This window comes from Gossypium hirsutum, chromosome A02 (genome assembly GCF_007990345.1).
Source record: "Gossypium hirsutum isolate 1008001.06 chromosome A02, Gossypium_hirsutum_v2.1, whole genome shotgun sequence".
Taxonomy (NCBI): Eukaryota; Viridiplantae; Streptophyta; class Magnoliopsida; order Malvales; family Malvaceae; genus Gossypium; species Gossypium hirsutum.
The window spans coordinates 11,403,569-11,415,889 of NC_053425.1; the positions used below are offsets into that span (position 1 = coordinate 11,403,569).

The window sequence follows — 12,321 nt, forward strand, 5'->3', positions numbered from 1 at the left end:
CAGTTATTTCGTGAAATTTTAGATTTGTTAAAATTGTTTTTATATAATAATATTAGCATTTGAATTAAATAGAGTGTTATTATTTAAATTTAAATTTATAAATTAAATTAATTGCTGTATATGTTAAAATATGAAAATATTTACTAAATAAATTTTTTAGAAATAAAGCAGATATAGATTCAGAATCTATTATTTACAAAAGCATAATAAATTCGAATAATAGATACTCAAATTATAATTTTATCAAATAGCAATATATCACAATTTATAAACTAATGAATGAATTTGTAAGATTAAAAGAAAACCCCCTCATTCCAAACTTTGGGAGCTGACAATGGAGGTAGGACATGGAGGATCAGCTATATTTACAGTCCCTTCCAGCATCAATATAACCTTCTTCATTGATGGTCTCGATGATGGCTCATCTTGCGTGCACCATAGCCCCACCTTAACCACCCTCTCTAGCTTCTTCTTATCCACTTCATCTTCAGGCACTAGCTTGTTCACCTCATTAGCCTTGAAACAATCATACACCCAATCCACAAGCATTGCTTCATTGTCCGGTACATTCGTTTCCGTTCTTCGACGACAACAAATGATCTCGAACAACATTACTCCAAAGCTATATACATCGGCTTTCGCAGTTATAGGCATGTTTCGATGCCACTCCGGTGCAACATATCCCCTTGTCCCTCTTATCTCTGTAAATGTCTTGCTTTGGTTAGGCAGTAGTAGCTTGGCCAAACCAAAATCCGCGATTTTCGCGTGCCCTTTGTCGTCCATCAGTATGTTTTCGGGTTTGATGTCACAGTGGATGATTTGGATGTGACATTCTTCATGTAAGTAAAAGATCCCTCTAGCTATGTTCAATATGATTGCAAGTCTACCTTCCCAATTTATCTTTAAATTGGACTTAAAGAGAAAATCTGCAAGTGACCCATTTTTCATGTACTCATACACCAAGAGCCTATTCGTCCCATCATAGCAATAACCAAGTAATTGAACTAAGTTCCTATGATGAGTTTTCCCAATTGCTTTCATTTCATTTCTGAAATCTCTTTCTCCATCATCCACCACTCTCTCTAGTCTCTTGATTGCTACGATCCGCCTCCCGTTCGATATGATTCCTCGGAAAACCGTCCCATACGCGCCTCTACCGATGCTATCCCTGAAAATTGTTAGTTGCACTCTTTAGCTCTTCATATGTGAACGATTTCAATGTGACATCCTCCACAAATCTAGCATCTCTTTGGTCAGAAATCCTTTTGTACTGTTGAATCCGATGCCGGTATATAATAACACCGGAGAGCGCTAAAACGAGAAACGCGACCGTCAAAGATGCAATTCCGGTAATGAAAAAGTCCATTCGGAGTTTACTCTTTTTAACTCGGCCTTCGTGTATTGTCTGAAAACCGGTTACCATTTTCACGAACGTTGTCACTCTGCCTCCTGTTCCTCTTCTCCCGAATCTTAATGGTAGTTTCAACTTGTGGCAAACTTGCTTTAAGTTTTTATATATGGCAACTTCACAGTTACAATCTCTTCTACATTCTTCTCTGCAGTCGTCTTTGGATATTGATTCGAACGTAGCATAAGGATCTTCTTCCCAAGACAAACTGTTCATATCTTGAACATCTAAGTTTTGATCCTTATTGATGCAGGCATCTTCTGAATAATTTCTTCTGCATCCTGAGTCAGTCCAGTCCGGGTCGATGAAATCGAACCCAGGGAGACATTTGCATATAGGATTCCTATCCATCAAAGTACAGTAACTATTCACACCGCACAAGCCATAGGGATCACACTTATTCTCAGTGGATGACCATCGGATGGACCAATTACCAGATTGGTTAGAACTATGTGAATACACTCGAAATATACCTTCCGCATCGATACTTGCTCGGTGGATGGGGTCACGAGAGACGCTAACGGTCTCGGTAAAGTTTTTTATAATGAATCCGGTAGCATTCAGGAGGTAAAGATGACCATTATTGTCAAGATTCATGGTCACATTATCTCCCGCAGTAAATGCTCCAGCACTCCAGTAAGCAGTATTATGTTTTACTGCACCCATTGGATATTGCACCAGGTTCCCATCTGGCTGCATCACGATTTGAAACTTGCCACTCGTATGATTCGCTTCGGATACATCGGAAACCAGCCGGTGACCGGGGGAAAGCCGCTGACCCGGCAAAATGGTGTCTGTTGGGTAATCAAAACTCTGCCATATGATCTCTGAACTTGAATTAAACAGCACAAAGTTGCCAGTGTCAAGCATGGAAGCTGAGGAAGCAAAACTCGCATTTCCAATGATGCTTGTCTTCCGTCCTTGATTCTCTTGCACAACAAGCCTACCTTCCGTGTTGAAAAGCAACGTGGCATGGCTCGAAAACGGCGTTTCATCTCGGTTTACCGTCCATACGATGGTTCTCGGCTGAATGTTTTGAAAGCATATGCATATAGCGAAGCCATTTCCATAAGGATAAAAACCAAAGGCGAACTGACCAGACTCTGATAACCAATGTGAATCACCGGTTGGCGAAAGAGAAGAAGCTAAAGAAATGTTGGAAACTGTTGTTTGAGCTTGTGATGTGAAGATTATGCAAGTTGTTATTAAAAGAAAGAGAGAAAAGAGGAGAGCCATTTTTGGAAGTTTGGGACTTTAGTTTGTCTCTTTATGAATAGGTTTTAGCCATTTTTGAAGGCCTGGTTAAGTTGAGTTGGAAATTAGGTTGAAGATTCCACAGAAAAATAAGTCACTATTCTGGGCCCTTCAGTTTTCATGGAACATGATGTTTTCTGAATTGAAACCGGGTCTTGAGGGAAGAAAATAGTTTACAAATCTTGATTCAGCAGCCATTGGCTTGTTGACTTTCCTTCCCAATGCTTTTTATAAATCAAAATTCTTTATTCAGATCTTTACTTAAAAAAATATCAAATTCCTTTCCTCGTTGGATCCAAATGATTCAGTCTTTAGAATGTTACTTTCATTTCTCCTATACCAAGCCTTTGAATAGTTCAAACCTTAATACAAAAAAGAAAATTATACAACAGCCAAAGCAGACTTCATGGTTTTCGGTAGGTTTTCCTTTTGGAAGGATGCGATGCATGACCATGCGTTTTGACTCAAAAACTTTTTGGGTTAATAACAGCAAACGTCTCCAAACTATGGCATATGTTTTAAATTAGCTCTTAAAACGTTTTAATTGAATCCTAAAAGCATTAATACGGTATCAATCAGTTTTTTTCTTTTAGCCTAGCCGTTATAAAAGTTAACTATAAAGTATGTTAAAGAAATAAATAGTCCTTTTTTAGTTGTCTTTTAACATATTAAATTCACGTTTCTATAAAATGATATTACATATATGTATATATGATTTATATATGGTTCCACTTCATATATAAGCATGTATTTAACACCGAAACTGATGTTAGACTATTGATAATTTGAAGATTTAATTAAAACATTTAAAAGTTTAAGATTTAGTTTGATATGCCTAATGTAATTAACCCAAACCATTTTTTTTAATGATTGATGTGAATTTAGTGAAAGTGAACAGGATTGAATTCCATCTTTAGATCTGTTCTTATCCTTGAAAAGAATTCTTATTATTGACCCAAAGAAACTTAGAATTATTATTTTCTTAAATTTTAAATGGCGGGTGGCTTAGAGTTTTATAATACCAGACAATTTCATTCTTTAATTTATATTAATTTTTCATTTTTGTTTAGGTAAAATTAAGCAAAAGTATTAAAAAAAATTATATTATCAAGAGAATGTGAGTAATATATTATTATTGTAATAATTACACAACATAATGTTTTTGTTTTAAAAGTTTGGGATTGTATGCTGTTTAAGTATTTTTTAAAAAAAATTACATCTTCCTTAAATTACCTTACAATCTCTTGATCATGTATCATTTTTAACACTTTTATCCTTATTTTTAATTACTTTAATTAATTTTATTTAAACCAAAACTATATATTTATTATTGTAAGTTAAGTAAATTTGACTTTATCAAATTTATTACAATTTTCTTCTTAAAATATTACTTTTATAACAAAGCTATGTTTTTGTCAAACTTGCCTTTAAACCATAACAAATAACACTTTAAAATTTTTTTTCTAGAAAAACATATTTTTCTTTTTTCTCGTCTATTTAATTTAAAGATGTATCCTAATTACTTATCTCTCAAGAAGGGGTTATATGAGACCGTGGTTCTATCTCATTCCTATCTCTTTACAATAGGAAAATAATAAATCATAATTTTTCTTTTAATTTTCAGCTTTTTCCTCTTGAAAAAAATCAAATCCAATAAAAATACTAAAATTTTGAAAAAAAAATTCTACAAAAACAATTTAATGAAATATGCTTTGTATATTTTGTTAACCTAACAACAAAATGGTTTATTCTAGCCAAATGAATCAAACCATGTAAGATAGCATCAACAAACAGGGAAAAAGATTGTATGAAATAAGAACACCACAGAATCTGTATTTATTTGTCAATAGTTTAAAGCCTTGAAATTCAAGATGAAATTATTGATATGATATTAAACTATTAAAAATAAATAATATCCCTGTTTCATACCATCATTTTTCAAGTAAATAGTAAATAATATTACAGACTAGTAATTATATGATAAAAAAAATATCAAGCATAACAGTTAAAATAACTTTTTTTTTTATTCTCATCCCATATCTTTTGGGGGAACTTAACTATTGTTCAATATAAATATAGTATCCCATTACAAAATAAGCTTTGAAATGGGTTAAATACTTTGATGATTGAAACCTGAATCCAGTAAAGATAGAGTGGGAGAAGAATGAGAATTGTACACTCATTCCTTTTTCCCTTCAGCAGCATAGAGTGCTTTAATTTCTTCAATATCATCATAGCTGCCAAGAAATATTGGTGACCTATCATGTATCTTAGTTGGAACCAAGTCAAGTGCCTGCAAAAGTTACCACGTTAAAAAATCAGAGGTCAGCATGAGCAAGATATTAGCGATTTTACCGGCCACCATTCATTGTTGCCTACGAAAACTTAAAGACCATCCCACACTCCACAAGAAAGCATTACACGGATATCACTAGATCAGATTGGTACCAGAAAAAGTTCAGTGTAAGTACCCGTTGCTTTCCAGTGAACGCTTGACCTCCGGCATTTTCCATCAAAAAGGACATTGGAAAGACTTCATAGAGAACACTGGTTCACACAAAAACATGGTTAGAAACTAAGCCTCATAGTCATGGCAAATGAAAATTCGTGTTGGCAAAACATATTTAACAAACAAGCCTGCAAGTAAATGGGAGCACAAACTGCATTTAACATACCGCAGCTTCCCACTGGGGCTCTTCTTATCAGCAGGGTACATAAAGGTCCCGCCGTAGAGTAATGTGCGATGGACATCCGCTACCATGCTGTTCATCATAATGTCATTATCGTAAAACCAAGTCCTTATTAGAAGAAATGACAACAAAAGCAGTTGAAAAACAATGCATCATCCTCCTAACCTCGTACAAAAAAACAGATGGAACTCACAACTAGAGATTAATTGTAGTTACTTGTTCATGAAGTAAGAATTGTTCAATGAAACAAACAGAACAGATATGACAGTCTCAAGATATGCCCATGATCAGATTCTTCAATTTCAGCTAAAATAATAAATCTGCTTAGATTTTTTCAACAATCTAGATTAAATATGTAGTTCATACTGATTTCCTTTTTTCTAGATTGGTCACTCATACATTCAATTCCTTGTTTAATAATATAAGTCTCTGTTTTCCAAGACTTGGACTTATTCCTACTCTGTTCAAACAAATTTTCAAGCTAAGAGCACCAGACGTCCCACAGCCGCCGCCCTCGGCGGCACCTTTCGAAGGAAGGGAAGTTGTTTTCTTTTTCTCTAAAAGAAACATTCATCATATCATAATCAATAAATGGTAGATTTCATTCTATGCCAGTATCAATATTCCAACACCATAAATGGAGATAAAGCGGCACGGTAAGTTACCTTCCAATATATCTCAGAGACTTCGAAGGGGAACCATCCTTAGGGAACTTACAATTTTCGACATACCTGAAGTTCGAGAGAGATTATGGCAACTGCGTAGAAAGACAAATATAAAATAAGAAACTTGTAAACCGAACTAAAACATACTTAGCCGTTGGTCCGTCCCAATTCTTTGCATTTCCTTCATTAACTGAATAGATCTTCCCTTTCTTTGGAATCTGATTGGTAAACCAATTATTCTAAGGGTGTAAGAATCTGAACCATAAAAGAGATAATCATATGATTAATCCAAGACCAAAAAAGAATATACCCTGATGTCTGGGTGAGTTAGTATGAACTCGCCAAGAGATGGATCAAGGGTGAATCCATTAACTCCTTTCCCAGTGCTCAACACAAGCTGCAATACCATTTCATTCAAGAAGGAAGTACAAGGCCATACAACAGAAATTACTCAACAAGTAAATAAAAACAAGTAAACATTATACCGTGCAAGAACTTCCATACATGCAATAGCCAGCAGCTACCATTTGCTTCCCAGGTTGCAGCACATCAGCTAGTGTTGGTTCATGGTCATCTTTCACCATGTAAATCCCAAAAATCTAGATGAAACACAACTCATTCAGTTGATCACTGCAATATCAAGTTATCTTTCTATGGCATGGCATTTTGGGATTAAGATTCATACTGTTCCAATAGAAACACCACAATCAATGTTGGAGGAACCGTCGAGTGGATCGAAAACTACACAGTACCTGCATTGTATAAGACCAAGTTCATAATGGAAGCAATTATTCATTAGAAACAGAGCAGAGAACAAGTGAAAGCACCTTCCACACTTTGAGGGCTCCACAATAATTGCATCTTCATCTTCTTCCGAGACAAGGATGCACTGATATAACATTCAAATATGTTGCAAAGAAAAATCATAACATCTCCAATGTTTACTTGAAAAAAAGTTGATCCAATTTACTCACAGTTCTGCCACTGCTCACTAAAGCCTTGATAAAGACTTCATTTGAAAGCACATCCAGTTTCTTTTGCTCCTCACCCTTTATTTAAAAGAACAAACTTGGTTGAAATATGACTACCAAGAATATAATAAACAAAACATTCATTTGAACATGTACTTGCCTGAATATTGATCTCCCCAGCAAGTCCAATGAGTTTGGCAAGACCAGCCTATATACCAATAAACAGAATATGAGCCAGAATTCATTTGGGAAGGAAACTTTAACCCTATTGAAAGGAATAAGAGAAAGACCTTGTTAACAGAAGAGCAAACAAACTTGCAACCAAGAACGATGTGATTGAGCAAGATGGTGAAATCACCACGAGACTCGGGATATTTGGATTGCTCGTTCAACACGAAACGTGTTATGGTCATCAAATCAGTCCTATGAGCATCTGCTGCATGATCCATGATCTCTCTTCTCCCTCCAAAAACACAAAACAAAAGCAAAGAAAGAAAAAGGAAGTGACCCAACAGAGCAATGACAGTAACAAAACAACTATAAAGGAGAAATTAGAGATTGGGTTTTGCCTTTTTCGAGGTGGAGTAGGATAATGACTGTTTTCCTGGGGAGGAAAGAGTGTAATTGATGGAAATGGAAGGTTTAGAGGACACGTAGAGGGAGGTGTTGGTGTTGTCGTCACTGAAACAAACGAAAGTTGAAAAACGAATTTCGTTTTCTTTCTTATCTTTCAGTTTCAGGATTTGACAGCTTTCAATTTTTTACTTTTTTTTGCTTTTCAGTAAATAGCTAAGAGATTAATGTATAAATATTAATTATTTTTATTAATACAAATTGACAAATGTATGAGTAAATATTAAAAACACATAATTATAAATATAATATATTGCTAACAAAACAATCATTAACTCTAAATTACATGAATTATAAAACCAAAAAGAAAAACTCGTGGGTGACATCACCATTTTCACAGCCAATGCTAATATTTTCTCTTTCTCCCTACTGCTATTTCTACAGGAAGATTGCCTGAGAAATGAACAGTTAGAAGGGGAAACCAGCCCAAGAGGAATAGGTGTTAGAATACAAGGCAAGTGGGACAAGGCATGAGTCTTTGGTATGAATAATTATAAGAAAATTGTTACTAATATATTTATATCAACCTTTTAGGATTCCCGTGAATCAAAATCTAAAATGTTTGCATCCGTCGTAAATTGGTGGTATGGAACATCCGAGTAAACACACAGTCAACTTCACGACAGAGATTCAAAATTTGAGATTAGCTTTAGTTTGGTTTGTATTAATTGCTCCTTTATTATAATTTAATACTCATAATTATTTAAATTTGTATTTATACTTCAGTTGTGTTGTATTTATTACACTTAATAAAAAAATTGGGATCAAAATGGGAAGGACTTCTTCAACAAAACCAAAACATTTTAACAACAAATTCCAAACCACCCTTCATATATATAATATATAAAAGATTACAATTAAAATAGTATTTTCTACTCTCTTTTTTTTAATGAATGCATTTAATTTTCAATTTTTTTTATATTGTTAGATATTTATATATTTATGTTGAACACTAATATTTTATAAGAAGATGAAGATTTAAAATCATATAGATTATTAGTTTTTTATGTGTACAATACACAGATTAGTTATATGTATTAATTAAATTATTTTTTAATTACATTTTTATTTTTTTATAAAAAATAAAACATTTCACAATTACTATGATTAATAAATTAAATCATAATAATATATATGTTTAATTTTAAAATCTTAATAGTTGGCTAACAACATAAAAGGAGTAGTGGTTAATGCCTTTATTGGCATCTCAAAAATTAAGACTCAAATTAGGGATGGCAAAACTCAAATCACTCAACGGATTCAGAATCGAAGCAGATTTTTTTATTTAAAAAGTGGATGCGGAGCAGGGTGGGGAAGGGAGAAGTTTTTCTTTCGGATAGTGGATATGGAGCGATTATAGTAGTTACTTGCCCCGCACTAACCCACTCCACTATATAAAATTACCATTTTATCCTTATATACATAAACTATTAAAAGGGTACAAATGGAATAACGTAATATAGAAAAAAATCATATATTTTATGGTTTTTTTTAAGAATTATGTTTAAATATTTACTTTAGTTAAAAAAGATTGAAAAAAATTAAAGATAAGTAACAAAAATTAAATTGAAGCGGAGCGAGGTGGGATGGGGATGGACGAATCCAACATCCGTGGAGGTGGTAATGATTTTCAAGATTATATATCAATAATCCAACCTCTAATCATGTTTCTATTGACACTCACATAATTGGGAATGCAGTTTAAATTACTCTTATCGATCTTGTTGAAGGAACTGTGGACAGTCGGTTGTTTTCTACTAAGGAAATTTATATTGTCTATGATGATTCAAGTTACATGTTATGCCATCAACAAGTGTTGTTAGCTCTCAAAATTCACAAGCTTCAGAAATTTATTGATGCCTCAACTGTTCCTCTACCTCAGTATATCATAGATGTTGCTAGTGTGTCCAAAGTCAATCTGGATTTCAAGTATTTTGAGCAGCAAGATAGTGTTCTTGCTTCTTGGTTACTTTCCTCTGTAATTCAAAGTGTTCTTCTTTATCTAATTGGACATGATTCTACTGCTAAGACTTCAAAATATTGAGTTCTCTTTGTAGTAGTAAAACTACTTCCAAGTTGATGTATTATCGAAAGGCCTTACGTTTTTAGAGAAAAGGACATTTACCTATGAAAGATTTTTTGATGAAGATCAAATTGTTTTGTGATAATTTGACTAGTTGCGGTGAGGTTATTAGTGAGAATGAACATATTACTGCTATCTTGAATGGTCTTTCTCTAGAATATGAGTCTAATATTCCTGTTATATCTACCAATCAAGTGTCTTGTAGCCTTCAAAGAGTCATTGCCATCTTGTTGGATGCTAAGGCTCAACAATAAAGTTTAGTGGTTAATGTGAATGATTTAGCTCATGTTGTTGTTCAACAGCAATCAAGTTTAGTTTCTAGTGAAGATTCTAGTGAAATTGTCTATCGTTCTTCCAATGGCTATGGTTATTCTCGACGTCATGGTCGTAAATGATTCTCCAATTCATCTCAACAACAATGTCAACTTTGTGAAAAGATAGGTCACTTGGTGGGCTGATGTAATTATCGCTTTGACATAACTTACAAGAGCACAAATTATAGGCTACCACTTAATCAGGCAAATGCATGTTTTGCCTTCCCTTTTCAAAATTGGTAGATAAGTTATCCATTAGCTCCACAAGGATTTTTTTTTGGATCTGTTGCCCTAAGTTTAGTATTTTAATCTATATACACTTGTAAATTTTTTGAAAAGATTGGTTAATAAATTTCTTTATGATTACATTAATACCCAATTTTTATATTGTCCTCACGTGGTTTTTACTTATAAAGCAAATATTAGCTCTTTATTTGTCTAATGTTTAAACAAATACTAAGCGGTATTACGTGGTCAGATTGTAATACGGCGCTTGTATTAGTAGACGAACCTAAACATATCCTTTGTAACACCATCACGCGATCTGATCATTGAATTCGGGTACAGGGTGATACAAATGAACCAATTAAGTACCACATAATTTTGACTTAACAATTTTATAGACCGATTGCATTTCTTGTTAATAAATATTCCTACAACAAAAACCTTAAACTAAATAAAAATTTACTATCTCAAAATTTCTAGACTCTAAAGAGATCTACTAAGATATAATGTAATTGACCCCAAGGCGAAACCTCTAAAGGTATCCCCTTCCTATGTGCATGACACTATACTAACATTGTTTCCTGATTCAACACTATCTGGCTTGGTCCCACCTCAAGATCCTTAACCCACGAATCCTACAAAAACACATGCTAACATTTTGGTAAGCTTAGTGAACTTAGTGAGTTTATTCACTACCAAATTTTATAACTCTCCCCCTTTTTTACTGTGTAAAATTTTAAAAGAAAATAAACTATTTTAACTCCCTGTTTTTACTCAGACATTAGCGCCTTATCTAGGCTGACGGTCTTGCATACACCTTCCATCGTCCTTTAATGGAAGTTTGACCGCTAATACCTTAAGTTCTTGGTCGAACCTATGTCCCGATGATAAGATTTTGGTGGTTTTTAGATGTCTTGTTATCTTGGTGGGTTCTCACTTTACCCTACACACCTTCTTATCAAGAAGGCCCCTTTTTTGTTTAGTTCTAAATCATAAGTGTCATAATCCCGACAGATACACTAATATTCTACTAATGAGGCCTATATATTCATAAGTCCTACGAGAAAGGACCGTGTACATTGGCAATCTTTCCAAATCTGTTTAGTCCATGGTAGACTCCCTTTTCTTACTATAGTCCCGAAAGATTTGTTGACATTCCCTCCGTTGTCATAACTAATGAGATCCCCCACCACTCTAACAGACTAAGTCCTACATGGGATGAATAATGGTTGGATTACTTCTTTGTAATCCACCTTATTCGAGATACCATACTTATAAGTGTGACATGTCCGTCTGTTGGGGGCCACTTGAGCCTACAGTATCCAAAAAACTATCCTTTAAATGATCATTTGAGTTTACGATATTTCTTATGTGATGGTTCCCTACAGAATTGGCCCTTTGGCGGGTTTTTCGTAATATAATCCTCTTAAAGAGGAATAGTTTTAACAAACTTATCTGTCACTCGCTTTAACTTTTCTAGTAACTTTTTTGGTCAATGGGGTATATCTAACCCCTTTTTTTATCAATTAGTCTATCAAGAGCACCAATGACTAATCCTCTTTATTTAACTTTGGTGCCAATGAGCCTCATATTGGGGCAGAACTCCTAATAACCTTATGAGGTTTTCTTCTAACATACAATGCTTCATTGAACACTTCTTTGATGGCTCTTAATGGAAATTCCTTATCCAAAATTTACAGATAAGTCCTCCTCTTTTACTTATATACAAGGTGTCATTTCTCCATGTCTGATTCCTGTTGGAATTTTCACCATTATGCCCTTCTGGCATATTCGCTCACTGTTTTGGCGACTATTTCCCTGTTCTACTACTTCTGCCTTGTTTGGCGAATTCCTTAAAATCTGTTTGCCAACACCTGCATTATTCTTCCAACTCTTTTTTTCTAGGTGTGATTTTCCATAATTATCATCCAGGTGGTCTACCCTATGTTTAATATCCCGACAGACTCCATTGGTTGCCATAACCAAACTACGATCTTACATCCTTACACCCTATGTTTAATGTCTTGCTAGACTTTCCGTGTTTACTATCTTGACGGACTACCCCATAGTAGAGGTTG

General features: G+C 34.2%; 2 protein-coding genes across 2 annotated transcripts; both read right to left on the bottom strand.

Annotated features, from left to right (window-relative positions):
- Positions 1-309: 309 nt before the first annotated feature.
- On the bottom strand, positions 310-2,644 carry LOC121211045 (G-type lectin S-receptor-like serine/threonine-protein kinase LECRK3). Its single transcript, XM_041083245.1, has 2 exons — positions 1,212-2,644; positions 310-1,168 (listed from the first exon to the last, which is right to left on the bottom strand). Exons 1-2 carry the CDS (start codon positions 2,642-2,644, stop codon positions 310-312), a joined length of 2,292 nt encoding a protein of 763 aa, XP_040939179.1.
- Positions 2,645-4,696: 2,052 nt separating this feature from the next.
- Positions 4,697-7,506, bottom strand: LOC107910443 (fructose-1,6-bisphosphatase, cytosolic-like). The gene is given in 12 exon segments (NM_001327037.2): positions 4,697-4,955; positions 5,134-5,209; positions 5,338-5,424; positions 6,018-6,083; positions 6,165-6,235; positions 6,328-6,414; positions 6,503-6,616; positions 6,703-6,769; positions 6,845-6,906; positions 6,992-7,066; positions 7,149-7,196; positions 7,279-7,506. Coding segments are annotated over 12 exon segments (1,026 nt in total). The 5' UTR covers positions 7,438-7,506; the 3' UTR covers positions 4,697-4,841.
- Between the last annotated feature and the right edge of the window lie 4,815 nt (positions 7,507-12,321).